The 27,852-nt window shown below is 55.4% G+C and overlaps 12 protein-coding genes across 12 annotated transcripts; 7 read left to right on the top strand and 5 right to left on the bottom strand.

The window, feature by feature from the left end:
• Positions 1-1,702: 1,702 nt before the first annotated feature.
• On the top strand, positions 1,703-3,216 carry J7T55_005102 (uncharacterized protein; the record flags this gene model as incomplete). Its single annotated transcript, XM_053144468.1, has 2 exons — positions 1,703-1,829; positions 1,907-3,216. 2 exons carry the CDS (start codon positions 1,703-1,705, stop codon positions 3,214-3,216), a joined length of 1,437 nt encoding a protein of 478 aa, XP_052992826.1.
• Positions 3,217-4,438: 1,222 nt separating this feature from the next.
• J7T55_005101 (uncharacterized protein) lies at positions 4,439-5,513 on the top strand (the record flags this gene model as incomplete). Its single annotated transcript, XM_053144467.1, has 2 exons — positions 4,439-4,757; positions 4,813-5,513. 2 exons carry the CDS (start codon positions 4,439-4,441, stop codon positions 5,511-5,513), a joined length of 1,020 nt encoding a protein of 339 aa, XP_052992825.1.
• Positions 5,514-6,399: 886 nt separating this feature from the next.
• J7T55_005100 (uncharacterized protein) lies at positions 6,400-7,557 on the top strand (the record flags this gene model as incomplete). The annotated part of the gene is made up of 1 exon (XM_053144466.1): positions 6,400-7,557. One exon carries the CDS (start codon positions 6,400-6,402, stop codon positions 7,555-7,557), a length of 1,158 nt encoding a protein of 385 aa, XP_052992824.1.
• Positions 7,558-7,749: 192 nt separating this feature from the next.
• Positions 7,750-10,209, bottom strand: J7T55_005099 (uncharacterized protein; the record flags this gene model as incomplete). Its single annotated transcript, XM_053144465.1, has 1 exon — positions 7,750-10,209. The coding sequence occupies one exon, from the start codon at positions 10,207-10,209 to the stop codon at positions 7,750-7,752; it is 2,460 nt and encodes an 819-aa protein (XP_052992823.1).
• Positions 10,210-12,553: 2,344 nt separating this feature from the next.
• On the top strand, positions 12,554-12,880 carry J7T55_005098 (uncharacterized protein; the record flags this gene model as incomplete). Its single annotated transcript, XM_053144464.1, has 1 exon — positions 12,554-12,880. One exon carries the CDS (start codon positions 12,554-12,556, stop codon positions 12,878-12,880), a length of 327 nt encoding a protein of 108 aa, XP_052992822.1.
• Positions 12,881-13,441: 561 nt separating this feature from the next.
• J7T55_005097 (uncharacterized protein) lies at positions 13,442-14,369 on the bottom strand (the record flags this gene model as incomplete). Its single annotated transcript, XM_053144463.1, has 3 exons — positions 13,442-13,572; positions 13,667-13,910; positions 14,169-14,369. 3 exons carry the CDS (start codon positions 14,367-14,369, stop codon positions 13,442-13,444), a joined length of 576 nt encoding a protein of 191 aa, XP_052992821.1.
• Positions 14,370-14,993: 624 nt separating this feature from the next.
• On the top strand, positions 14,994-15,502 carry J7T55_005096 (small nuclear ribonucleoprotein sm d3; the record flags this gene model as incomplete). The annotated part of the gene is made up of 2 exons (XM_053144462.1): positions 14,994-15,102; positions 15,177-15,502. 2 exons carry the CDS (start codon positions 14,994-14,996, stop codon positions 15,500-15,502), a joined length of 435 nt encoding a protein of 144 aa, XP_052992820.1.
• Positions 15,503-16,077: 575 nt separating this feature from the next.
• On the bottom strand, positions 16,078-18,030 carry J7T55_005095 (uncharacterized protein; the record flags this gene model as incomplete). Its single annotated transcript, XM_053144461.1, has 1 exon — positions 16,078-18,030. One exon carries the CDS (start codon positions 18,028-18,030, stop codon positions 16,078-16,080), a length of 1,953 nt encoding a protein of 650 aa, XP_052992819.1.
• Positions 18,031-18,461: 431 nt separating this feature from the next.
• Positions 18,462-19,045, top strand: J7T55_005094 (ubiquitin-conjugating enzyme; the record flags this gene model as incomplete). Its single annotated transcript, XM_053144460.1, has 2 exons — positions 18,462-18,705; positions 18,792-19,045. 2 exons carry the CDS (start codon positions 18,462-18,464, stop codon positions 19,043-19,045), a joined length of 498 nt encoding a protein of 165 aa, XP_052992818.1.
• A 1,618-nt stretch (positions 19,046-20,663) lies between these two features.
• On the bottom strand, positions 20,664-22,414 carry J7T55_005093 (uncharacterized protein; the record flags this gene model as incomplete). Its single annotated transcript, XM_053144459.1, has 6 exons — positions 20,664-20,716; positions 20,789-21,412; positions 21,484-21,551; positions 21,616-22,001; positions 22,076-22,180; positions 22,247-22,414. 6 exons carry the CDS (start codon positions 22,412-22,414, stop codon positions 20,664-20,666), a joined length of 1,404 nt encoding a protein of 467 aa, XP_052992817.1.
• A 3,429-nt stretch (positions 22,415-25,843) lies between these two features.
• On the top strand, positions 25,844-26,314 carry J7T55_005092 (uncharacterized protein; the record flags this gene model as incomplete). The annotated part of the gene is made up of 1 exon (XM_053144456.1): positions 25,844-26,314. One exon carries the CDS (start codon positions 25,844-25,846, stop codon positions 26,312-26,314), a length of 471 nt encoding a protein of 156 aa, XP_052992816.1.
• A 282-nt stretch (positions 26,315-26,596) lies between these two features.
• On the bottom strand, positions 26,597-27,515 carry J7T55_005091 (uncharacterized protein; the record flags this gene model as incomplete). The annotated part of the gene is made up of 2 exons (XM_053144455.1): positions 26,597-27,297; positions 27,362-27,515. 2 exons carry the CDS (start codon positions 27,513-27,515, stop codon positions 26,597-26,599), a joined length of 855 nt encoding a protein of 284 aa, XP_052992815.1.
• Positions 27,516-27,852: the final 337 nt, after the last annotated feature.

Raw genomic sequence — 27,852 nt, 5'->3', positions numbered from 1 at the left:
GGCTCAAAGGCTGGCGGAGTTTTGAAGGCAGCCAGACCCTTTCCTGTGCGTGGTTCCACAGATTGTTGCTGCGTGCAGGGCAAGATGTTTCAAGGCAGCCGGAGCTACGATGCCCTCTAATTTCGTTGTTGCCAGGACCAGTGTTCGGAGAGGGGAGGCAGCGATTGAGGCTTCCAATTCCAGCAGATTCTCTTAAAGAATCAACAGGCTACTTATTAGGGAATACGTGGTTTCTTCCCGCCTTTGCAACAATTGCGTGTCAAAACAGAAAGCATTTCGTCCCATGCAAGTTTAACTCAAGGTCAATTTTCTGGCTTCGTGCAGCTAAAAGCCCTCGCCATACAAATTGTACGGAGCGACTTTAAGAGTGTGGATGCTGCAGTGTCAATGACTCCCACTGCGAGCATATCTACATGAAACTGCTCACAGCCCAAGTGAACGACGAGCTTTTCCATTGCTCTATGCTTTTTACTGCAATTTAACATCCTTCTTGCTCCGTTCTAACTAGGATTTCAAAATTCGGGGTATCATCAGGCTCATCCGTATCAAAGCATCCCCTGAAAATGGACCTGGGCAGCATGAGCTGTGACTTTGACTAGTGAGTATAAAAGGGTATAGACAATGGTCGGGGAACTTTTCTCGCTTGCCTCGTTGAGCTTCGTGCTCTAAGTAAGATTCTCTCAGGCTCGTCAATATGTCCAGTCCCTTCTTACGAATTATCTAAGACCTATCCTCGAGGACTTCAGCATCATGCAAGATACCTTAGTATTCAAATACAAGAAACTGTGGAGATATGTAAGCACGAGGACGCTGAAGTTTATGCCCTGCGACAAATTCCGCTCTTGACCCCGAAAAGTTTTGTTCGACATGAAAACGTTGATTGTATGTAAACGACGTATATCACTTCATCATCTATATGAGTATCTCCTGCGATGCTGGGAGAAATATAAACATAGACCTTTAGCCATCAGAGAGATCTATAAAGCAACAGAACGAAACCCTCTGACAGGTGCCGTTACTGTCACTCAACCCCTGCTGGCTCTCACGTATTCACTCCTTTGACCTTCATCTCCGCTACAAAGCCTCTTCGGCATGCGTCACAAGCTATAATATAATGCTGGAATTACACAAGCCCTCGCGATCATGGTGACAACATATCTCGCTGGTCAGGTCGGTCGTGTCCCACCGGTAGCTCGGAAAGTTCTCGCCACTGGACAGGGGCTGGGAGCCCGGAAATAAAAGATGCTTCCCTACACACTGTCGCTCGTCAAGCAGACCCACAAACGCGCCTAGGTAACCAACAAGCGCTGTCTGCTTAGACGTACAAATGGCCAATATGTAAAGGAGCGCATCCTCTCGGAGTGTCTATGGGGTTCGGTGTTGATCGCTATTAAAGAAGTGAATCCTGGGATTGGCTACAAAGTGAATTGAAAGTGGACTAGACCCATCAGAATGACTGGTCACATACTTACTGACCTCAGTCAGTCATAGACTTATCGCAGGGTGCAATCCTGCGCCACTGGGTACAGCCAACCCGCATTGATTGCGTGATGCTAATGTCACGAAGAAAGGCCATCCATGGTTCTCTCGATCGGGATCCTGAGAGCAAAGGAGTGGTCGAGTCTCGTTGCCTGTTTCTTCAACTTGCAGGCTTCGCAGTCTTACAGCAGCGAGCAGCGATTCATGACCATTTTGCTGCAAGATGCGCCTCAGGCTTATTGTAGGCGGACAAGTCGCCATACTGTCACTCCTTGTCGTGCTGGCGCTCTGGTATCGCGACTCACTAGAAGAAAAGTTCAAGCCAATACAAAAATTCTTCCCTGTCACAGGTGAGCCGACCGTCTTTGTTCAGCCTGCCTGGCTACCTTTTCTGCTGTGGATGAGGTTGACTGACTGCATTGCCAAGGCGAAGTCGCGCAAACCCCAGCCAACGCGTCACATCCTGCAGCACCTTCACAGCAGGCCTCTGTGGACACACCAGACAAGGAGCTGACATCCATCGACGACGAAGGTCTGGAAGGCGGACGTGTGGGAGAGGTTGAAGTCTCAGCGACCAAGACGTTGGAGAATGTGGATGATTACGTACGGGCCATTTTTGATCCAGCCGATGCGACCTTTCAGCGGCTCGAGTGCCCTGTGCCGCCGCCTCCAGTCTTGGCACGCTATGAAACATTGAGACCTCCAGCCGACTCACCTCACAAGTTCATCAGCTATTTCTTCGCGCTGGACTTGACTCAGGTCGTCGATCTCTTGCCTCGTCTCATCGGAAGCATCGTGGAGACCATCCGCTTCCTGGGCCCCGAGAACTGCGCGCTCTCGATCGTCGAGGGCAACAGCGACGATGGCACCGCCGAAGTCCTCGACTCAATCCGCCCAGAGCTTGATGCACTGGGCATTGCCCGCTACTTCTTCGAGACCAGCAGTATCAATCCCAAGGAGGGCGACAACCAACGCATAACCAGATTGGCCGAGCTGAGGAACCTTGCGTTGCAGCCCATGCTGGACAATATCCGCTCCTATTCGGAAGACACAACCATCGTCTTCCTAAACGATGTGGCCATATGCATGGAAGACATACTCGAGCTAACCTATCAACGACGCCATCTTGGTGCTGACATGACTTGTGCGATGGACTGGACCTACGTCGGACGAAATCCCACCTTCTACGACGTCTGGATCTCGAGGACGATGAGCGGTGAATCCTTCTTCAGAATCCCAGAGGATAGGAGCTGGGACGAGGCTTGGAATCTGTTTTGGAACGATCATGAAACCAAAAGTCGATACAGCTCCCACCTGCCTTTCCAGGTCTTCAGCTGCTGGAACGGTGCAGTTACCTTCTCGGCAGACCCAATTCTGAATGGGGATGTGGTTTTCAGGAGTAACAACCCGGGAGAATGCTTCCAAGGGGAGCCAGAGCTATTCTGCAAAGACCTGTGGTACAAAGGCTGGGGCAAGATTGCCGTCGTTCCCACTGTGAACCTCGAGTACTCGGATGAGCAGGGCAAGGCGCTCAAAGCCCTCAAAGGATACACCTCGAAATGGGCCGGACCGGAACAAGACGAGAGATCCAAGATTGAGTGGCAACGGGATCCGCCGCAACAGGTGAAATGCATGGAGATCATGGAGCAGCCAGTGTGGAAGCCATGGGACGAGACACTGATCACGTCGTGGTCGATGAAAGCCAGGAGATCGAACCGCAAGCATCAAAGACGCTAAATTCCGAATGGACAAAGAATCGAAGGCCACGCAGCAATGATGCACTTACTTTTTCCACTTGCGCACAGGCAGTCAGAGGTTCCCAACCGCCACGGGGCGTCCTTGACAGATGCATCAGGCCGAAAAGAGACTCTACGCAGGGCCATCTGCGCGCGGCTAGCAGCCACGTGTGGGCTGCCAGATACGATGATGTGGGCATCCGAAAATATCTCCGAAGCGCGGTTCGTTCTGGAATAGAATTTAATTACTTTCGATGTTCACACCACCTCCGAGGTTGTTGGTTGAATAATCTTGATGACCAAGACTAAACAAACGGGGTGCAGCGCGTTATGCGAGAGGCTGGACAAGGCCGCCCCCTGTCAGTTGGGCAGCTCTGCGCGAGTCTCCAGCCTAGGCAAAACAGAACACCACCAACGGGTTGGGCCACAACAACGATAGGGCAGCGATTAATGAGAGCCTGATATCATTTGGAATTTGCGTTCACTTCTCGGATTGGAAGGTCACCTGAGCTTTTCGGGCCAATAGCTGGAACCACCGCCCGGCTTCCGGGTGCGTGGCGGGACGCTTCCAGAAACGTGCAGCAGAAAGTGCACGACCTCAGCCTTCAGACTAGTGACGACTGTCCGGTCTTGGGAGACTCATTTGTTTGGTGCGCCGTTGGGTGCAACTCAGGGTGCTGTTTGCCATGAGTGGCTTTGGCAAGCAAGTGCCTGCGAGATGACAGCTCGGAAAAGCAAAGCAGGGCGCAGCACAGCACAGCACAACACGAGCACACATTCATCACTCCTCAACGGCGCACAGCGCGCGCCCTCTTAGCCACAGACGGGCCTCATTTGCCGTCGGCAAAAGGCAGCGAAGTGAGGCAGTTTCCAGAAGCCGTGTGTGCCTGTCACACCACTGCGCGACATTTGATAGTCGGCGGCGGTATTAAGTGCGTCACGCTGCCCTGGGGATCCACAGGCCCGGTAAGCTTTCCTTGGGCACCCATCTCCCGTTGCGGGCAGACTGTCAGGGAATGGCCCTGATGACCGGCACCTGCAACGTGCTCGGCGTGTCAAACGCAAGAACCCACTCGTGTGCTTCTCTCCCTGACAATTGATAAACGTCCGATTCCCCCCTGGCTCCTCTCTCGATCTTGCTATGGATCCTTTCCCCACGCTCTGTTCTCATTGGTTACGACCTGCCCTTGCCTCTCATCTGTGCGATAGGCTTTCATCTTAAGATGTCATCGTACTACACGGAAAAGCATCGTCACTCAAGGCGACGTGAACATCCCGTCGCGGGGACGGTGATGCGCCGGGTGGAAGTGAGGAGACCGTCAGTGGAGAAGTCTCCACCACCGGCTTCTGCGCCGCCCTCAGCCAAGGAACCCGCCAAGGAGCCTCCCAAGGAACCAGCAAAGGAGGAACCTAAGGAGGAAGCCAAGGAGACATCCAAGGAGAAAGAAGCGGCCTCGCCACCAGCGCCGGAATGGTCCAAGTGGGAGCCTATTGAAGGCGCCGGATGGGACGGTCACTGGAGGGCAAAGGCTGGGGAAGATGGTAAGTGGCGTCTCTGGATCAATCATAGAGATGCATATCGCTGACTGAAGACCAGGTGGATGGGTGTATCAGTTTACCAAGGACTTCTCAACAATCTGGGAGCAAAGGCCCGTAGAGGCCGCTCCTCCGACCAAGGCGTCGTCGGCGTCGGCGTCGACAGCTGCCTCGGCACCTCCAGCTGGTGAGCCAGTGCTATTTGAAGAGACCGCTGCTCTTGCTGCTGCTGCTACTGCGATTCAACCCCCCGAGCAGCCGCCGCCATCCACCAACTATGTGGCTGGGAGCGGCTGCGCCTGCGCGTTATGTTATTACGATGCTGCTGCTGCTTTGCATTCGCTGCCAAATGACGTTGCCAACCTAACAGTCAGTGGGAATAGAGACGTCAGCCGCCACCAACACACACAAGCAACAACAACAACCAAAAGCCCTTCCGCCACCCCCGCCGAGCAAGGCCTCGTCGCCGCCGGCCAAGCAGGCTACCCAACCGCCGCCGCCGCCGCCGGCCCATCACAAGAAGGCGCCCACCGTCACAGTCCAGGCTCTACCTCCGCCGCCCGCTCCAGAGGCAGCAAAAAGAGTAGTCGCCACCACTATCACGCTTCCCACAAATCCTCCCATCACCGTCCCCATGGTGCCGACACGGCCACTCGTCATCCGAAGGAAATTGGCGATGTCGTGAGCGCCGAGAAGGAGAAGAAGTATGACCCGCAGAAGATCGTAGACAACTGGGTATGGGAGTGGGGCTATGGTGCTTGAATGAGTCTTGTTGAGAATTCCCCGGGTGAGCAACGGATGGGTTCGTTCCCGTCGGCTGATGGGGTCATGCTTGGGGTGATATGTGAGATGTGAGCATGCGCGAGCTTGTTTGTCTCAGCGATCTCGCACTCAAGATTTGGGTGATTTTGTCTGTACATTTCGCCAATCCAGTCAAACCTCTCTCTCCGTCGTTTGTTCATTAAGCCTGAATTTCCGTGGCTGCTAATTCTCAGGCTGGTCATGACACACGTTCTTGGTCGTTTCCGCGGCCCACGGTCCCCTTTGTGTAACAGCCTCGTGGAACTCTGCCGGCCTCTTGTCGAATTTCTTTGTTTACATTACCCAATTGGGCCGGATGTCATATTTTCAACCACTGGAATACCCTGGATAATTTCCGTTCCGTCCAACTGTCCTGCTGGATCTCCCGTCTCCCAGGCGGCAGAGCCAATCTCTATGGCACAACAGTCCACCGAACCGGCTCATTTCCTTTTCAAGATGCGGGTATTTTGTTGAAGTACACGCTTCGAGGGCCTTCCCGGCTCCTTAAATAGACATCACTACAGTATGCCTAACATTGCGCTGGTCTCTGTGGCGTTCTGCCTCGTTCTTTACACCAAGAGCTCCTTAGCCAAATTACTGGCTCTTCATTGCTATGTCACAACGTTTCAGGCCAACCTATACGTTGCTTCATTTCCAATCCTTCCACGACATCTGCTTAGCGAAGTTGACCATGTATCCTCGGTATACCAATGTCACGCCCTACTCCTCTCCTGTGGAGTCTCCGCTCTCGTCCTTCACCGTCTTCAGTCCTACCTGTGTCACTGAGTATGTCGGGCATCAAATTCACGAGACTGGGTTGTCTGAGACACCCTCCGCGAGCCTTACAATGAATCCAAGTCGCGTCTTTGTCTCTGTAACAGCTAGAGATCTTGCAGCAGCCTTCACAAACGTTCCAGCCATCTCTGTAAGAGAGGCAAGGTCAAGCCCGACGACCTCGAAAGCAAGACCCGAGTCTCTAGTCAAATCTGGTCTGGAAGATGTGTCTAGCTTAGGCAGCCTCGACAACGAACTCAACTCATCTCAGGGATCAACGGTCATAGCGATAGCTCCCTATGCCCCCCACGCGAGCACAAGCAGCACCACTCAGCCATCTCCCTTCTCAAGCATTTCGAAGACAGCGCCAACGCTGGTCGCAAAAACCTCGCCGCCCAGTACGAAATCAGCCAGAACAACTGGTATAATCATAGGCAGTGTGTTTGGTGGGCTAGCTCTGCTCCTGATGGTCACTCTGGCGGTTGTCTACGTAGCCTGGCGCAGGCGGCACATGCGACGAGACGAGACCGGCACAGAGGAAGCAGGCCAGCGACGCTCCAAAGAAGTCACGGACGGACCAAGCAACATCTCAGGGAAACCGAAACCATCAACGGACGACGCTACGGCCCAGTCTCTCCATACAGCCGCATCTATCACTCTCCGGTCACAGCCCATCATCGTCGACGCCACCTCCCCCATATCCCCCATCCTCCCACACCTATCTCGCTGGACCTCGGAAAAGGCAGACATCCTCTCGCCGGTGGGCCACCCTGCCATCCCGCCACACCTGCAAAATCACCCCCTCTTCGCCACCACAGCCCAGGACCAGTACCATCAGGACGGCCCGCAGGACCGTCCCAGCCACAGCTACCAACACGACGGCGACCGCCCCGGCTCTTCATCCGCTGCCGCCGCCCTCGCCCCCGAGCCGCCCAGCTTCCTCTTCGACAGCCTGTCGTCGCGGTCGAGCAGGCGCTCCTCAACGCATGACAGCTCGGCGCCGCGCACGGCCCTGAGCATGCCGCCGCGCCGCCGGCACACGAAGGCCGGCGGGCAGGGCGGCGAACACGGTGCCAGGTCGAGACGAGGCTCGACGTCGTCTGCATCTGGTGGAGGAGGCGGTTTGGAGGGTCTTACGAGGCCGCATACGCCGCCTCCGCCACTGCCTGTGAGGAGCGCTGCGAGGAGCAGGAGCTTGCATTGTGCTGAGGGGCCGGGAACGTGGATCTGACGACGCCGGGTGATTGAGGGTGGGCGTACATCTGAGTGCTCTAGCTCTTGCCTTGAAGCCTGAGTTATTAACGATTGTATTCTCTAAAAAAATATTGGATATTATTTATCATTACGCTGGTATCACATAAAATCATTACTGAACCGTAGTACGTCTACACCGCCCACTCCATCGCAACACCTCATCCAAGGCTCACTGCGTTGGTTGTGATGGTATCGCCCCAGATTTGCCACCTTTCTTCCACATCCGCTTTGTGATGAAGCCTTGTCCTCCAACTGCAACCGCCTCGAGTGTGGTTACAGGCGGGTTCATTGCATCCTGCGAGTCGGACGACGCCGCATGGGCTGTCGCCGTTTCGCTTGCACCTCCACGCTCATCAGCGACGTCGGTCTCGCCACCTTCCGTTCGCGTCGTGTGCTCGTCGGCAGGTGGCGAGTATGCCGGCGCAGCGTTCTCCGGTGCGGATGTGTCCCGCTGTGTGGCTCCCGACTGTGCCCTTTGTTCTTCTCTGGTGCTCGGTTCCTCGCCCCGCGGCGCATACGGCGGCGGCAGTGTCGTCGCCTCGATATCGTGGTCTCCGCGTGGGGCAGTCGAGCCGATCAGGCCGTCAATCTGACGGAGCTGCCTCTCAGCCTTCTTGCTCAGCCTGGCTGGCCCTAGCGTGCCCGTCTCGCGGGGCACGAGGAACACGTCCAGCGCCGACAGCTGGGCGCCAACGCGGGCCATTGCCAGGGCGTCGAGGGTCTTGGTCCATACGGGGCTGCTGTAGATGTAGATGAGGAGCAGGACGATACCGACGACCTGCAGGGCAAGGATGATGGATACAAAGATGATTGAACCCAAGTTGATCACGGGTACAAGCATGCTGTCATCGTTCTCTTCTTGTTGGTATTTGAGATCGCGAGACACATACGAAACTGCCATTGCCTGCGAGAGTAAGGCATCGTTCGCATAGAAAGTCGCTGTGTTGAGGAAGGCCCTGGCCAGCCTAGGCTGGGCGAATGGTGTAAAGAAGTTCCGGATAGAATTTGCGTAGAGATAAGAGTTTTCCGAGTACCTCGTCGCCGACTGGTACGTGTCCCAATCACAACCGACGCCATAATTGTAATTGAACGTGTCGATGTTGCCAAGGGGCTGCAGTCCACAGAGCATGACCAGCGCAGCAGCAGCAGTCGCATTAGTCGCATCTTCCTGTGCCATGACAAGTCCGAGCGTGTCAAGCCAGCTATCGTTCCCGAACATGGCCATTGTTGCCGACTTCAGGGGGCCTTCATAGCTTGCAAACGGAACGTCTGGGTACGTGAGGTCCCACTTGTCTCCCGGGCGAGGAATATCGAAATCCGCGGGCATCTCGTCGAGAAATCGAGACGGCGTCCCCTTGGTCTTGGCACTCCCTACCTCGAAATAACTGAGCGCAGTTTCGGACTGGCAGTGAAAATAAAGGCCAGCGTCGGTTCCCATGTACGGGCAGTTAGACCCGCCCCAACTATCCTCTCCACATCCCCAGCGCGAAGAATTGTCCGTGAGGCCAATGTAAAGGTGTTCAGTGAAGTTGATCGGCTTCCATGGAGACGCATCAGCATCCTGCCATGGTTCTTTATCGAGCTCCGGGTAGCATATGTCAAGGTGTAGCTCGTCTGCGATGTCTAGACTTGTTTGCCAGCCGAGAGCCGCAGAAATCGAATCCTCAGTGGTGCCAGTAGATCGGAGGCATTGGGTCTCGATATCTTGGGCAGAAACTGCTTCGCATTTTACGCCGCTCTTCAAGCCGAGTGTATAGGCTCCGAGATCATTATCTTTGTAAACCCCTATCGATGATCCGGCCTTGAAGGTCGAGGCATGCATCAAAGCTGAGCCATTGGTCTCGTAAGGATGAGAACCCGAGATAAACTTTTCCCAGTACTCCTCCCAGAAATTGCTGAGGGTACTCTGTGAAATGTCGTACGGCCCGTACTTGAAGCCGCAAGTGCTGTCAGGCTTGTCGTCGTTGCACACAGGCCACAGGTTCAGCTCGATCCCTCCTGTACTTTTCCTCAGTTTATCGCGCGTGTCGGTAATTACTTCGAGCTGACGGCCTGAAGACGGCAAACTCAAAGCCGCGGGGCTTGGAGTGTAGCCGAGAAAGTCGCCACCGAGGTTGTCGTACTGCGCCGGGAGGTGTAATGATACAGGGACGTTGTCGTAGGTCACGACACCCGACCGGACAAGAGGCAAGAGAATCGCTACAAAAAGCAGGACGAAGCCAAACCACAAGAAGTCTGACGACCCAGACAGAACCTTGTGGAAGTTATACCAGTCGCGATCGGCGAGCGCAAAGAGTTGAGCAGCGGTGAGGGTCTGGCCGGGCTTCCGGCGCTGCGAGAAGACGACAGCGGCACGAGCCAGCAGCGCACTGAGGATTGGCAGCGACAGGCCGACAGCGAGTGAGTTGAGGACATTAATGGCGATGTTCCAGCCGTCCTGGACATAGTATCTATAGTTGTGGCGATAAGTCTGGACAATGAAGGACGGCTGGCTCGCGATTTTGCAGGTCAACGCCCATGGGATAACGAGCAAAGAGAGATAAAAGACTGCCAGGATGAGAGGGAAGCGGGACTGCGACAGTACAGTCTGCTTGTCCTGAGCCCCAGGCTGTGGTCGAACGGCGGTCATGTTTTTGCGCGACCAGCCGGTTAGTACTCATCGATTACCGGTAGCTAATCAAGAGGGAAAACATGACACGATCAAGAGCACGGAGCCCAGGAAGGGATCTTCTGGGAATTTGATGGTCTGTCATTTTCAATGATCTTTCCTTTCTTCCACTTACGATGTCTGGGCATGGTGAATTCGGATTGAGGAATCCGCGATGGAAGCTTGGCTGTCCCGATGAGGTCTGGTGAATGTGAATGGGCGCCTGCAGCCACAGGGGGGTCACCCGGGCAGGGTCGAGATATTAGCCATGCTGGACCTATGGCTGGTCGGCTTGAAGAGCCGAATAGGCCCGCATTAGGCAGCTCTGAATAGGTCTGACAGGAAAAGAGGATCAATTGGCTCCCCAGTGAGTCAGCAGACTCTCAACTGCCCACTTGTCATCCTATTGCCGAGGCCTAGGAAGCCTGGTGCCACCTCGTCGAATCCTACAGCCAGACTTTGCGGCAGTCATCAATACACAGCCTGCCTGCTCTGCCAGTCCTGCACGCAGAGAGAGGCGAAGCAAGAAGGCCTGGACGAACTGCAAGATAACAGATTGTGACCCCTTGCATACATTCCATGGGTCAAGGATCAAGAGATTGCGCGCTCTTGGCATACTTCGCCTTCAACTGTCAGCAGCGGAATCGCACGCCACGGGGGACAACGGCCTGTTGAAAGATAACAAAACTAATGTCGGGCAGGAAGGAGGGCAACAACAGATGAAAAGGGCGGCTAGCGATCATCGCGAACCTGAAATAAGCCACTCCTAAAGGGGAGCGTTTCGTGAGAATTCCCGGGATCAAATGATCCTTGATGTGAGTATTCATGCATCACTTTGTCAGAGTCGTGTCCGATGCTGGAGCTGGACGAGAGAAAAATAGTTCTTCAGTTTCGGAGCGACAGAGCTCGAGTTTGTAGATATACAACAGTTTGTGAAGCACAGTAGAGGACATTCTAATTATACCCGCCCCACTGCCAGCTGTGCTTTTCGTTTCTTGGCTTTGTGAGTGGACCCTGAAGTCTTACCCAGTCATGGCTGGCAAAGAATGTACACGTATAGAATTATATGTGTCTGATCAAGCTGGAGCCTCTATCATTGGTAAGACCCTGAGCCACATCGAGAGGAAAGACAACGCGTCGCTTGTCAGAAAGTTGGCGGGCTCGACCCCTTAATCAATTAACCCCTGTGGCTCTCGCCGAAATTCTCTGTATCGGCGGATTTAGAACCCCCTTGCCCACTTCCCGAGGCGAGGGAACAGTGTAAGACCATTGGTCAGGCTCAGCCTTACAAGGTCCCCCACGGCGATCCCCCGAGCTTCGACGGTGACGTCCCCAGATGAGAACTCGCACGCACGTCCACGTGGAGTCCAGACCGGATCCACGAGCGTGCCAGTCTCAAATGTAGGTTTTCGGTCGTTTACACGATATGCAATATAACAAGCTCAGAAATTTTGAGAAGTTGTTTGGATCAGGGATGGTCGTTCCCGGATTGCTGTGTTGGCGACACTTCATGCCACTCACCAAGCTGCCATCTGAATCTGTCACTCTGGGACCGACTCAGATCGATCAATAAGCTCCCGACGTCCTCCCATCCGCCGGGACCATCGGATCGGTGGGCGGACCACCAAGATCGATCTCTCCCATGCCTACTCAGAGCGGGCCCCCACCACCAGCGCCTCGGCATCGAGAGCTTGACATCCCAGACAGACCGGGTTTACCTTGGCAGCGCAGCAGTCGCGAACGCCGAATGTTGGCTCCCCTGGGACCCAGCCGCCTCATCGAGCCCCGCGCCGCGTGCTGTGCAGTGATGAAGGCTTTCGCAGGACTCAGCCTTGCAGACGCCGTTGACGCGAGCTCCGCTCCCGTTAAGCGCATAGGAGGCGATGCTCGAGGTGGTGAGGATGCTATTTGTGAGGACAATTGTACCTGAATCGGGGCATACGTACATCCCGGCTGAATAGTCGTAGTGTACCAGAGGACACCACCAAGTATGTGGAAGTGAACTTTTTAGATGCTGGGATTCGTCGGGGGGTATCTACGCAAATAGAATAGTCTTCGCGAACCTCCCTATCGACTTCGGCCTCAGTCAGAGATATAAGAAAGCAAGGCCTCTCATCTCTTCATCACTCAAATCCAACCATCCCTCATTCAATATAGCATCCTCTCATTATCAGTCACTGTCAAGGCCAGGCATAGAAACGAAGCCCACCCTGAGCAAAAAGTCTACTTCCAACACATCACAGTCACTCATTCAAACAAACATACTCCCACAAGAAACACGGAATATACTCCAACAAAAACATCAAATACTCTACAGACCCTCAAAATGAAGTCCTTCGCCGCCACAGCAACAACCCTCCTCGCCCTGGCCTCCAGCGCCGCGGCAAACACCTGGACCCTCTACTGCGGCGACTCGTGCAGCGACGGCACAGCCATCGAGACGGGTGCCAACTTCACGGGAGCGGCGTGTACGAACCTCACTTCTGAGTACGAGTACTGCTACTTCACTGCCGACAAGGCTTGGTACTACGCCGTTGCCTTCCAGGAGTCCGACTGCGTCGTCAGCAGCGACGCGCCCCGGACGGTGCTGTCCCCCGGCGAGTGCACCGATTCCGGCGCCTTTGAGTCTTACATTGTCGTGGTGGATGTCTAAGCGGGTGATGAGAAAAGGGGGGCAGAGTGAAAAAGCAACTTAAAAAAAGGGACGCGTACTTCGCGGTGGAGTGGGCCGGGATGGCTGGTGGGTTTCCTAGAATTGTTTTCCGACTAGACTTGTGTACATGTGGGATTCATGGTCAGATTAGATTCACCATGCGGCTGGGTCATTCATGTAGCTAGGGGCAATATGGCGTCGGATCTCAGGGTTCAGATTTGTACAATATACTTTCTGGGGCTTTCCTGTACAATCAATCATACTTGTCTTATGCCCTTGTAGACCACTGTGACGTACTTGACTGTGAGTGACAAGTTGTCAAAGTTATGATAAATTATTGCAAAGCTGGGATATATGTCTACGGGCCCCCACCCCCCCCCCCCAGCTCATCCGCCGCGACGATGAAGTTAAATAAACGGTTTTTATTATGGGCTGCCAATCGAGCCTGTTTTCTGAGACGCGACAACTTCACTCATCTCCGGACCCTAACGATGTCGGCCTAGTAAAGCGTTTCAGAAACCAAGTTGTACCATCAGACTGGGCAATCCTTCACTCCGTTCCTTAGTTTCGAGAATTGCCAGGCGAGACGACCTTGTACGACAGCCAAGGGTTGTCAGAGAGGCTGGTGTAGCAGGACTCAACGTTGCCCTTGTTAGGGGTGGAGGTGCAATCGTCTGTGGTATAGAAAGCAACTTCATAGCAGGGGTAAAGTGTCAGTCGGCAATGGTTCTACATCTCGAGGTTCTTGCCCTCGGATTCAAAACTCGGCGCATCTGTCCGACTTACAGTCATATCCAGTAGACTCAAGGTACGAGTAAGAAACAATCCAGTATTCCTGAGAGAAGGGGATACACTGATCCAATGCAAGGGGACCAACACCGATCGTGACAGTCGGCTCATCTGTAGTACAGTCCGCCGTTTTGTCGTCGAAGACCTTGAGTATGGCCACGTCGCCGTCGAACTGGCGCTTCTGGACGACCCCAGCGCTGGCGAGAGCTAGGGAAGCAGCGAAGGAGAAGAGGGTAGTGAACTGCATTTTGGAATGAGTATGAATATTATGAGGCTGTCTTGTTTAGTTGTTGCGGCTGATGTGAGGAAGTTAGCGTGCTGTTGATATCCTGTACAAGACGAGATAGAAGCTCGGGCAGTGCGTATTTATACACAGATGCTCATCACTCAACATCTTTGCATCCTCCAGACATCATGAAGACATCGTCATATTTGACACATTGCTTAGCATTGTGACGGATTGATGTCCAGCGGGTCACAAATCCTTCCTCGGACTCACAAGTTCAACAGGCGAGGAGAAGCCGACCAACGAGACAGTGTGTTGATGGTCGTAGGAGATGCATTGACGCTCTCGGTCGAGCTTCTGTGGCACGAGAAGGGGCAGGATCACCCGAATTTCATACTCAAGGCGCTCAGAGAGTCGGAGTCCATGTCCACCGCCCCACGCATCGCAGGTACCGGTGAATCCGTATCCCCTCATGATGCTCCGAATGCTGTTGCCTGGATGCCATCCACAGCAATACGAGGCCGGCGAGTCTGCACAACATCACGGCAAGAAGCCGTCAACAAAACCAGTGAAAAGGTAAGAAATTGACGCATGTGTCAAATTTTCATTTCTTCTTCTTCCTGTTCTCTTTTTCGGACAGGAAAAGGGGTGTCGGGCGGCTCAGGGGTAGTTTCCATAGCAAGTTTTCGGCTTCACATAGACATTCGAGAACGTACAGTACTGCAAATGCAACATAAGGAGCATATGGGTGCACAATCAATGAATTCTTCATTTATAATGGCATTGCGATAAGTTGGCTATGACAGGCTGCAGCCATTGTCAGGGGGAGGTATGGGGGAGTAAAGGGGAGCTCAAGGAGGCTATGCAGTGACGGCTGCAGGTACCGCGGCGCCTCTCGGCCCGGAAAATCCTGCAGCGCCGGGGCTCCAATGCCTGCCTGCCGGCCTCTGCAGCAGCATCGCATCTCAGCCTCGAGCTCCGCCAGGTTGCGAGCGCGCTCTCCCAAGCTTTGCGACGCGGCAAGCTCCCACCCAATTCGAGTCCCACCACCGATCAGCCCGACGACTTCCCTCCAGCCACTCAAAGACAAGCCTGATCATGACGTCCACAATCGGCATCCCCATCAAGCTTCTCAATGAGGCCCAGGGTCACATCATCACCCTGGAGCTCGACTCGGGCACCACCTACCGCGGCAAGTTGATCGAAGGTACGGCGTCGCCCCCTCTCTCTCACTTCCCTACATTCTCGTGTCGAAGCCATGCTTACCCACACCTACAATAGCCGAGGACAACATGAACATCCAGCTCAAAGACATCACCGTGACGGCGCGCGACGGCCGTGTCAGCCATCTGGAACAGGTCTACATCCGCGGCAGCCACGTGCGCTTCTTCATCGTGCCAGACATGCTGCGGTATGCCGAACCCCTAACCGCCCAGAATAAGAACCCCACCAGCAGCAGCAAAAACTCAGTAGCTAACGTACGCACCCGCGTCTCTAGGAATGCGCCCATGTTCAAGAGTCGGAACGCCCGCGGCCGTGGTGTCGGTTTGGCAAGAGGTCGTGCGACGGTCAGCAGGGCCAGGGCGAGCGGCCGTGGTGGAAGATAGAAGATGGCCTTCGACTTGTTACTCGAGGGCGAGAAGGCGACGACGAAGGCAAGGCCCATTTCGGAGGAGGTCTGATACCAAGCGACACTCCCATGTCGAAAGATTGCAGGGATGGGAGACAACACGGCCGATATGGACCAAAAAAAAAAAAAAAAGAGACCACCGTTGGAATGCTCGCGACGGGCTCTTTCGAGTGGTACAATCAGTGCGCAATTCACTGAAAAGAGGTACCCATATTGGGAAGATGATGGGAGCATTTGATGGCGTTGAATAACTCGCTTAGATATCTGAGACTGGGCAAGGGACAGCGGGCGCTTACACGGGCGGAGAGAGGGACCAGACGTCGCAGAGATCTCAAAAGGCTTGGTCGGAAAAATGCGTCCGTACGTATAGCCAACGTCCATAATACCAGTCAGCGCTGACATGGAAATCACCATCAAAAGCGGAGCGCTTTTTATGCTCAGAAACCGAGCGCTTCACATGCCAAGAGAGGATCTCACGTCTTATGTGGGCATGTACACATACTTCTATTCCACATGAGATATACAATTGTGACGTCCCATCTCAGGAGACAGTTACTTCAACTTCGCGAGCGCGTCCTCAGCCTTCCGCACAAGCTCTCTGGCCTGCCTCAGCTCAGCGAGCAAGGCGTCCTTGTTGGCAGCACTGCCGTCCCTGACGGCTTTGTCAAGCGTCTCGCCAACACTGATCTCAACCGCCCGCACAGCCTTGCGCCCTTCCTCCCTCACCTCGCTCTGCCAGTACTCCCTCGCCGACTCCCACTTCTTCTGCAGGCGGCGTAGGCTCCACACGATGCCTAGGGCCGCCACCGCGCCGGACTCGGATGCTCCGAAGGTGGACAGGTACATGAGCGCACCGAGTGAGGTGGTGAGCGTCGAGAAGCCGGCCGACTGGAAGACGAGGCTCTGCGCGAGGGCCTGCAAGGCCGGTACGGTCTCGGACTGCAGGTAGTTGCGAGTATATGTGATGTGAGCAGGCCACTTGGTCCCGGGCAAACTCTTCTTGGCCAGCGGCAGCTCCTGCGATGGGTCGACCGCCGCCTCGGTGGCCTTTGCGGTGGTAGCAAGCGTCGGCGCTGAGTAGGGCGCCTTGCTGCGAGCCTCGGTGCCGAACACGCCGGACCCCTCGATCTTGCCAGCGAGGAAGATGACGTTCCGCTCCGCGCCGGGTAGGAACCTCTGCGAGAGCATCTCGGACGACAGCGTGCCGACGTCGTCGACGCGCCAGAAGAGTTTCCACCAGTTCAGCTTGCGCCACCGGCTGCCCGTGAATGCCTGATCCAGCTGCTCTTGTAGTTCCGCATGGGACTTCTCGGCCCATTCTGATAGCGCAGCATTCAGTGTGGGGACGGTGGTGGACGAGGTCTGGTTGGAGAGCGCGGAGGATAGTCGCTGGGCCTCCTCCTGCTGTATTGTGGCGCGGGTGTTCAGCAGGACAGAGGCGATCGACTCTCGGATAGCGTCTTTCGTGGCGCCGTCTCCCGATGTTGTGACTCCGGACTTTAGCCAGGTCGTGATAGAAGGCATGTTACTTTTGAACCATAGCTTCTCGTACTCGAAACCCTTGTCTACGCTCTGGCGTAGGGCATTCAAGCCTTGAGCGGCTGCCGTGACGTCGATCGTAGCGAAAGGTAAAGCCGAGGGGTCTGCTGGTGTGTACCCTGGCGTGTTCACCGCACCCGTTATTGCGCCCTTGCCAGAAAGCAAGGGCAGATTGGCCAGCGAGGCGGCCCCTAGTATCCCATCCGTGACTAGCAGAGCTTTGTGTACAGGTGTCGTGACAGGCGTAAATCTCCCGGTATTCGAGGCAGGAATGTCCACCGTCGGCACCAGCGCGCTCTCCTCGAAGTTCTGGAACGCTTCTCCGGTCGAGTCGGCGAGCGGGTTGGTCTCGGTGAGCAGGATCTCGAGCTTCTTGCCGTTGAGCCCGGGCGAGGAGACGCTCATCTCCCTCAACAAACCGCCCCTCGCGTACGTCATCGTCCCTTCACCAGCGCCCTGGGCACCGTCTTCGTGGTCTGTCCCAACCCGGACAATCAGCGGCTGCCTCGCGTCGTGGGCCATCAATTCCCTCTCCCAATCCTGCTCCGGTGACAGCGGATCTGCTAGCAGCAGCCGCAACACCTCCTTGGCCGTGAGTCCCGACTCAGATCCATTTGTGAGCCCGAGGATGGCGACTCTAACCGTCTCGTCGCCGGCTTCCTGCCGCAGGGCGTTGAGGGCCAATTGCACCCGCGACAGGTTTATGTAATTGGTGGCATGCTTTTGGAGCTCCTGGAGGGCGTCCTGGAGCTCTTTTCGCGGATTTGACGGCTGGCTGGAGGTGGTGGTGGACTGGTTCCGACGCGCGACCAGAGATTTGCGCCGCGTCCTTCGAGGCGTCGGCGAGTTGGGACGGGCCGCAAGGGAGCAGAACAGGCAGACCGAGGATGATGGATTCGCGGTGACTCTTCGCAATGGAATTGAACTGCGGCCTGCGACGGACCGCAGGCTCAATCGTGGTGGCATGGCTCGCCGTATTGAATCCTGGATTTGGCAGACGTAGGGCGTTGGTGTTGGAGCTGGAGCTGGAGCTCGGGGCAAATAGGCAAAGCAGGCTGGATGTAGTGGCAGGCCAAAGCTTCCAGAAGAGCTTGGATCCGAAGTCTTGGGTTGGGGTGGGATTTTAGCGCAGGTACTCCTGGCACTCTTCTGCCTCTGCCGATCATCAGCTCCACCCATGTCTTCTCCATCATCACTTGTCCACTTAGACCCGGCCCCACGCGACCTCAACTCGAACCTCAACTTTCAACCCACGCCATTATCGTTACTCCTTTCCTAAGGTTTTCTTCCTAGGGTCGGGTCAGTAGCAGCAGCCCTCAACCACACTGCACTGCATTTTATTGACAAATTATAAAACCACAGGCCCGCCACAGCACACAACTCTCAAACAAGCCACCATGTCATCGACCGCCCACCGCCGTCTGCTCCAGGAATACCGCATGCTCACCAAGAACCCACCCGATGGCATCACCGCTGGCCCTGTTTCCGAGGACGACCTGTTGCACTGGGAGGCCATGATCCAGGGGCCAGAAGGGACACCCTTCGAGGGTGGCGTGTTCCCAGCCGAGCTCAAGTTCCCCGCGGACTACCCGCTGGCGCCGCCGACGATGAAGTTCCTGGGCGAGATATGGCACCCAAATGGTACGGGACACGATTTTACACGATTTTGCCCGAAAGCAATTCACTTGAACACGTACACATGCTAACATGACACCTGACACAACCAGTCTACCCCAGCGGCCTGGTGTGCATCTCCATCCTCCACCCGGCCGGCGACGACCCCAACCACTACGAGCACGCCTCGGAGCGCTGGTCGCCCATCCAGTCGGTCGAGAAGATCCTGCTGTCCGTTATGAACCTTCTGGCCGAGCCTAACGACGAGAGCCCCGCCAATGTCGACGCCGCCAAGATGTGGCGCGATCACCGCCAGGAGTACGACAGGAGGGTCAAGGAGAGTGTCAGGCAGTCGCTAGGGCTGTAGTTACGGTCTGCTGTGCGGGGCGCACTTTATTTGATGAGGAGATCCGTAAACAGCATGGCCTGTCGGTAAATTCTGGCCCGTTTGAAGAATCGACCCCGACCGATTCTGTCACCGCCTAGTTCTGGTGCAGTCATGCTCCGGTCCAAACAGGTTGTCTCATATTGAAGGCAAGCATCCACAAGCCGCTTCAAGTGTGGGCTGGACGAGGTGCAAGGCTCTGCCTAGACTTAGTCTATCAAGTCATGTGGATAGAGCGCCGGGGAGCGTCATAGCGAGGAGTTCATGGGGCAAGGCGTCGTTGTCGTCACTTGCTGCCTGTTGGTCAGGCCATAGGGAGCTCAGGAGGAATCATCTCTGTATGCTTTGGAAATAGACGTGCGTGAGAAATAATTCTGTTTATATGTGTCGAAAAAGTGCTGTCCCATGTGCTGTCTGTGAGTGCTACCAGAACTGATGTAATTCCTTGCGCTACTGTTCGTAGTGGAGGTTCAAAAGCAAGCGCAGAAACTAGGGACAAGAGAAATCCAATATCAGCGAGCCATGTGATACTGCTAATAACGAGGCTTCGAAGCGTCGGCGGAGTGGCATCCAAACTTGTCCCTTGTTGGCTGACACATAATATTAAATCGACTGGCCCACGACCTGTCCCATCATACAAGTTTTGCCGGGAGGAATATAGAACTTCCGCTCTCGAGCTTCATCTACGGAGGATCGAAGATGTGCATGAAGGCCCAAGAATAAAGGAGCCAGCAAACTACAAAAACTTATACGTCGGTAAGAGTATGAGTCGAAGTTTGAAGTGAGCCTGGGCGCAACCTCTCCCGAGTAGAAATCGCATTCGTCTCTCGAACAACGCATGAACCGGCGTAGCCGCCCTCCTAATATGCAGCATGTTCCCATCCCAATTCACTTGCGCTCCATCATCCCATCCAAAAGGCATATAAACACCCCGATCCACCCAGCCACCAACCGGAGCACCTCCCACACTGTTACCAAATAGCTCAGTGGTCGAGTCGAGGTGTCTCCGACCGGAGGGTCGTCCGTTCACCCCGAGCCCGGCAGAAAAAATCCCCAGGAAGTTTCCATGGAATGCCAGAGGACAGTACGCTCAATGAGGCGGAAGTTCCCTCTGGCCAGTACATCGGCACTGGAAGAAAGAGTAAAACCCACAACGGCATCGCAAGAACAAGAAAAAAAGATGGGGTTTTCCACCGAAATAGGTTCTTTTTGCCCCTTTTTCTTTTTTAACCCCCCCCCCCTCCCCAAAAAGAAACTATGGGCCACGTCAGCTGAGGTGGAAATCAGGCTGGTATGTGACAAACAAATACCCTGCCTCACATCCTTTGGTGACGGATGCTCAGTTGTTGCGCTACCCGTACCTACCCGTGCCTACACCTCTTCTTATGAGACAAACCTGCTCAACCACTCACCAGGGACATGAATTGGCATGGCATCATACACTGTTCTTCACTGACAGACAAGGGCAAAGTCACATCACAAAGAGTATCCAAAAAGACAGAGTTATTATTCAGCGCAACAGTCTGGTCAAAGAACTCCAGGCGCCTTTCGCTCGCTTTTGGGGTGTAATTAACACGAATCAACGTGCACAAAGCCAGGTCTATCGAGAGTTTTGTATGGGGAAGTCAGGCGAAGCCCCCCTCCGTGTGCCAGCTAAGTCAGAGGTTAGCATCTGCCATATGCAATATGAAATCCTCAGGGTGTGTGGCACTGTTGTCAACTCACCATCGTAGTGTCCAGGGTATCTCAGCCCCTGGCTGTGCTCCGACTCCTCGGCGCTGATGGGCGTCTCGCTCCTCCACACGGCCGCCTGCACGGTCGGGTGCGGCCTCGACGGGCCCTCGATGACAAACACGCCGCTGTCGGGCGACGACCCGCCGCTGCCTCCGTGCCCGTTGCCGATCCCATGACCGTAGCCGTGGCCGTGTCCCACGACCGGCGATATCCTGTCGGCGTCCTCGTCGTCCTCCTGCACCGTGATCGCCACCCCGACGCCCCGGCCGTTCCAGCCCGCCTGGGTCGACCCTCGCGACGTCAGCGTCGTGCCCTGCGACCAGTAGCCCTTGTTGCCCCCGAACCCGGGCTCTAGGTCCGCTAGCTTGATGTTCTCGGGCCCGTACCCCGGCATGCTACCGATTGTCCGCCGCGTGCCCGATCGGGTGGCGCCCCTGGAGCCTATGGCGCCGCTCCCGCTCTGGCCCGTGAAATGCAGGCCGTGGCTCTGCTCTGTCGACTCGAAGCCCTTGAGGCGCATCTTGCGGAGTAGGGGTCGGATGGTGACGAGGCTTGATGCGACGATTGCTACTCCCGGCTCGACGAGGGTCCAGACCATGGCTTCGGTTCCAGCGACTGGTGGTTGGTCAGCCAGGGAGATCCATCCAGAGCACAAGGGGATGGGAGGGGACCAGGCGGTTTCTTACAGAGAATATCGGTAGTATCCGTCAAGTCGGACAGGAATTTAAGCCTGATGAGAGTCGCGATGGATGCGCTAAGTGGGCGCAAGTCAGCCTCAGTCTAACATTATACAGCGGTGCAATTGCAGCAAGGCTTACAAAATGCCCAAGCCCAAGACCACAACCACCGTGGCCTTGGCCTGCGCGCTCATCTTGACATGCCAGATCATCGGGATCGGGAGCAGCGCAAACAGCCAGTCCGTGAGGATGGTCATGACGGATAAGGAGTAGGCGGCGTTGACGACCTCCTGCGCCGAGACGCACTTCAGGTTCGGGATGGTGTAGTCCCACTGGGCCGGCACGGGGCTGCACTGGAATATGTCCCAGAGAAACAGGGCCAGCGACCAGATCAGGACGACAAACATGGTCCCATATATGGTGTATAGGTAACGCTTCTGCATCGCCAGCCGCAGGAGGAAAAAGCCGATCGACAGCTTGATGAACATCATGTTAAGCACGTATGTTGCCGTTGCCAGGGCTTGCCACTGTCATGTGGAGGGTTTCACCTCACCGGTCAGTCTGCGGCCTTGAGGCGTTGTCTGGGCCGAGGGTCGCTTACCTTCAGTGCTTCTATCTCCTGGCCTTGTGGCAGTGACCTGTTGTGCCTCCCCAGCCCTATGTCGACGCCGAGCAGTATGAATGTGCATGATACGGTAAATACGGCCTGCAGGTGTGGTCAGCAAATGCGATCTGCCTCGTGGCAAGTCCCTCCATCAGACTCGGCCCGTACCTGAGAAGCCAGCATGAGCCAGTCATCGGCCATGAAGCTCTTCGTCAAGACTCCCCGCACATATGTGCGTAGCCCAACAGAGAAGAAGGTTAAGACGAGGAAGGACACGGCAGTGCCTACTAGGGCTCCGCCATTGTACTCAGCGAGGTAAGCAGCATCGTCGGCCATGAGGGCCGGCTGCGTTCATAGGAGCAACGACGTCCGTACAACCAAGAGGAGTGAAGCTTGAGGTCGCGTGTCAAACCATGTGAGTTGGGTTGGGTGAGTCCTTTCTGATGTCACGTATATGAAGCAGGGTACCCAAGTATATCAAGCCGCAAGAGATCAGATCAAAAAGGAACAAAAAAAGAACAAGTTGCCATGGCAAGATGTCGCATGGGGAGGGCCCAGATCAAATATGGGCCATCCGAAAAGGAGACGGCATGGCAGCAGCGCCGAAGAAGGACTACTTCTCAGACCATATCCGTTGCAATCTCTTCTACGGGCGTGCAGGCATCAGGAGAGCCACGCAGAAGAGTAGCCGGCATGCCATCCCAGGAAGGAGGACAGGGAAGACGGGGCTGAAGGACCTGCCACGCGGGAGCCAGGGCGTTCGACGCAGGAGATGCTACCATGCTGCGGCTGCCCGAGGATGGTTTGGAAGCCCGGGACAGCCTTGCTGGACCGGGGGCTGGTTCGTCTGTCTACCCGGGATCATGACGAGAGATGAGACTTCTAAGCTTCATCCAGCAGGCGAAAGCTTGGTTGAGTCTTGCCTTGTTGGGATAAATGAAAAAGGGGCAAGGGTGGAGGGCGCCAGGGCGGACTGGTGGAGGATTGAGGGCAAAAGTGTGTGTAAGACGAAATGTCCCTGTCGCACCGAGCCGCGTCGAGACGCAGCTAAGAGGATCCCAAATTCCCAACCGTCCACAAGCTTGTGATCGAGACCCATCCCGATCCCGCCCTGCCGAGGGCGGAGGTTGCAGAATATCTGGGTCTCGCCGGGTCAATATGATGTATGTTGGTGCTTACGAAGATGTGACTGACGGTCCAGCGCTGGGATCGAGAGGAAAGACAACATACGATGGGGCGACGCAATACTTGCTTGATATTGCCCCCTCTCCTGGTCCTTCGGGCTCACATCTGTACCAGCAGCTGCAGGCACGGGGCGAAGCACCGAATGGGATTGTGTAGCTGAATGTTGTTGGGAGTTTCGGATGCCACCCCGATCCACCAAGGAGCAGACGGAGCAGACGCAGTCACTGCATGGATGTTCTGCAGGAACTTTTTTTCTCTAATAAGCCTTGGTTCCATGTAGCTTATTACGCGATGCTTCGCGACGCGGAGTGGGACGCATCTCGCGGCCGCTTAGTCCCGCGCAGCTTCGCTTCGTTTCTTGGAGGGCAACAACTCGTGGAAAGGCATGCGGTCTGCGAAGCATCGTCTGCGCACAGACAACACCAGGTCTGGCCAAGATGCCCTGTGAGCCTCTTCTGGTCGAAGTGATAGACAGAGCAGCTGGCAGAGATGGCGATTGGATCAAGTCTAGTGCGGCAAGCTTTGCTAGTATGGGCAAGGAGCGAGGGTTCATGCTGCAAACCCGGGGATACGAATCGACCAAGCCGTCCGCGTAGGAGGTCAACCAGGCTGCCATAGCCATTGGACATGGACCGTGGATGGACTGTATAGGAAGTACCTATCTGCAATTTTTGTGGGCATGCCCGAGATACTACCGAGGTCTGGACTTTTGCGCAAAGTGCTTCTAGTGGTGTTGGGTTGGGTGACAAGGCACAGTGTGATCAGCCTGTGATTCCAGGTAAAAGTGAAGGACTATAGTGTTACAACGAGCACAGTAGATGTTGTCACTGGCTGGACAAAAGACGATGTCTGGGGGTGGAGGGCTACCCGGAATCGAAGCAGGGATGCACAACAGAACCAGAGGCAGCCCCGTCAGCGAGAGGGGCCGCGCGAAGTAACGTCCAGGGATATGTGATTGACCGGTTGGTCCTCCCGAAAATGCGGACCCGATGTTTCCCATGATCGGGGGGCAGCCCTGGATGATGGAGGGGGTAGTGGTGGACACCAAAGGCGACGGGGCAAGGACGGGGAGGCAGGAGGAAGACAGGGGCTTTGTTCCTGCATAAGAAGTGGGCATGGCGCTTATATTACATGCTGTATTATGTGTGCAGTCGTGACGCGGACACTACTGTGACAGGCAGGGCGACATGGTGTAAACTCTGGCCGTGAACACGAAAAGTGATGATGGACTTACGAATTCCTGGGCCGGAAGAGGAAGCGGGCAGGCAAGGCATGTCGTGGCATAGTATCGATGCCTGAGCCTGTGCGTACAATGTAACGTGCAACGATCGAATTGCCTTTTCTCTTGCGGACAGACTTGCTGGGCAGAAACGGACGGATCGAATTTGTCCATCATGCACTATCATGAATGGGGAAATCGAAGAGTCCAGTCGACTTTTATCTGCTGTGCCATCCCGTTTCGAGGCTCCACTCGGGCTGCGTTAATTACATGGCTTGAAGGCGAGATTGGTTGGTCTGGATGAACGGGGAAGGTGGTCCGCAGGCTAAATCATGTATGAATGACAGAATGAATGATGGATCATTAGCACGAGGCATTGATGAGGCGGTTGATGAATGAGTGTGTTGACTAACACACAGTACATCGAGTGAGAGCGAGAGAGTGTGCGAGATCACTGGACAAAAATAAGTGGTACGGAACAAACCAAGAGGTTCGCTACCATTCCACCGACGCCGAGGCGCATAGCTCAAGGATCAAGTGGCTTGTACTCCTCGTTTCATTCTTCCCCTAGCCCTTGCCAAATTTTGCACGCTTGTGCTTCGAATGGAGCAATGGTCATGATCCTTCGTGCTGTGGTCCCCGTCAAGATCTGATCTTGGTCTTGACGGGCCCGATCAGGGAGGAACAGGAGCACTGATCAGCGGGCGAGCGATGGCGATGGGCGATGGGCGATGGCAGGTCGGGGCAGGGGTGAGAAATATCCCGAGTTCCACAGTACGGGATACGACGCTGGTCCGGTCTCGACCAAGCAATTGCTGCTGGGTGGATATCAGTGTCAGAGTGTGAATGGGAGTAGGAGATCGTGTCATTGCCTCTTCAGGCACTTTTGTCGGACTACCATTTCCTGACAATGCCTATCTATAGACACATTCCCCAAGACCGAAACTGCCTGCCAGGTGTCAACGAGATGGATTGACGTCTGCTGTCACTGGCTCGTCCGGTTCGAATTCGGACGCATGGCAGGCTGACCGCAAATCTTATCCATCTGAACATGTGCCGGACGCAACGCTGCGTGCATGAAGCCGTCCATTGGAAGAGACTGAACTAGACTTCCCGGACTCGAAGTTTATCCAGCGCGGAGTTGGCTCTGGCTCTAGCTCAGTGTGACTATACCTAACGTGGGGCACAAAACCATGAATGAAAGACATAAATAACACTCCCAGGGACAATCCGGGTTGGTCAGAACTGACGGAAAAAGACAATCTATGCACAGACATAGCATAGCGTCCACCACACCCACACACCGCTGCCCAAAGAGCGCTGAAACCACAAATCAAACACAATCACCACCAGTGCAAGCCATGGCCGAGCCCAGCATCGCAGCCGCCTACCGCCTGCTCTTCCTGTATGCCGAGCCCTTCGCCGCCCTCTACGGCGCTCTCCTCGCCGGCCGCGCCCCGCTCAAGTACCTCTACCTCGTGAGCCCCGAGGCCCCAGCCCACTACCACCCGAGCCTGCAGGTCGTGCTGGATCAGCTGGCTGCCACCTACTTCCTCTTCGCCTTTAACCAGGCCGTTGTGCTTCGCATTGCCGAGAACAACGTCCGCATCTGGACTGCCATGCTGTGTGGTATGCTGCTGTGTGACCTGCTGCACGTCAACGCCGCCGGGAACGCTCAGGGCTGGGGGGCACTGCTGGATCCGGTAGGCTGGAGATTTGAGGAATATGTGGTTATGGTTCCTACGGTCGGTTTTGCCGTGGCGAGAGTGGCCTTCTTGTTGGGCTTTGGAGTGGCGGAGGAGAAGGTAAAGCCAAAGACCAAGACAGGGTAAGATGGGTCCGTTATGTTCTCTCGTGACTATTCAATAGATACTGCTTGCATGCTTTGCGCGGGGTTGAGTTGAAACACAGATTACTTGCAGAGAGAGTGGACAGTAATCAGACAATATATGCCAGTATTGTCATCGGTGGCTCTGCATGTCTAGTGCCAGCCATCTAATCAGTCTATCACAATGGCATCGGGTATAACTCCATATCAAGTGCAACATATCAACACAGTCATCCAACAACAATCAAGCCAATAGATCCGTCAGTCTTTCCAAGCAGCTGCACCATCAGTCTAACCGCCCATGTGTCTCCCCATTCTCCAACAGCGCCTCCCTCTCACCATTCTTACCGCCTTCGCTGTTGCCCCGGTACAGAACGTAGTGCTGCGTGAAGAAGACAAGGTCGTACAGCATAGACACGTTGCCGAGGGCGAACTTGACGGGGTTCCCGGTGACGCCGCCCCAGTCGCCCTGTAGCGAGCTGTCTATAATGAGCTGCGCGATGCTCAGCACGCCGCCCGAGAAGTCGAGCAGGATCTGCCAGATGCTCCAGCCGGCCGTGCTCTTGTTGCGGAAGTTGGCCACCACCTGGGGAGTGTACTTGATGAGCGTGATCCACAGCTTCACGTAGCCCACCGCATACACCGCATCCAGCCAGCACCAAGCCGTCGCCGCCCCCGCCGACCCGCCGGGCGAGTCCGAGACTGCCGCGATGAGCACTACCACTGCTATTACACCCGCTGTGCACCCCAGCGCCGTGCCTGTGATGAATCGGCTCGGCCGGTTGCCCACCGATGGTGTGAACCCCCACGCCCCCGGGAGGAAGTATTGCGATGTCGTGATCACCGAGAGCAGCAGCGCGTGCGCCGCAAAGACGATGTCGTTGAAGGCTACGGCCGGGGTATGTCCATCGTGTCGCTCGGCATACTGGTCACGCACGACGGGGCTGTAGTAGAAGGCGAGGTTGGAGATCAGGTAGGACAGGAACCCTGAGTGGCAAGTTAGCTGCTTTTCCTTCGAATAACATTTCAGGGAGGAGCGTCGAATACATACCCAGGCAGTTGATGAGCGGAAAGTCGACGGTGGTGCCGGACGTCGACTTGCGACTGAAGTTGAGCAGCGGCTGCGGGTAGAAGGACAGTGACCAGCAAAACGTGTACACCCAGCCGAAGAGGGCCGAGAGGACGTTGAAGAAGCCGACTGCCATTTTGGACACGCTCTTCTGCTATTGATCCATCCGTTAGGAAAGGTTGGCTCACTGGTTGGGGTGAGGGGAGAGGATGTTGCACGAGGCCGTGACAAAATGACCATGCACAGAATTGGCGTCTCGAATTGCGTGCTACTTACTGCCGCCGCCGGCCGTGTTCCTGCAACCTCGGCCCCCACCTGATGATCATCTCCTTATCTTATCGGTCCCTGGGCTGATCGACACTGAGTAGGGACCCTGGGTGCATACTAAGTCCACTAAGAGGCCTGTGCTGCTATGTAAGTCATCCTCGGGAACGCAGGGCCATGCATGACGAGAAAGATCTCTAGATCCTCAT

The sequence above is a fragment of the Diaporthe amygdali genome, assembly GCF_026229845.1.
Source record: "Diaporthe amygdali strain CAA958 chromosome Unknown NODE_17_length_903054_cov_64_435670, whole genome shotgun sequence".
NCBI lineage: Eukaryota > Fungi > Ascomycota > Sordariomycetes > Diaporthales > Diaporthaceae > Diaporthe > Diaporthe amygdali.
The sequence above is the reverse complement of the archived record's forward strand: the minus strand, read 5'-3'. Positions and strand labels throughout refer to the sequence as shown.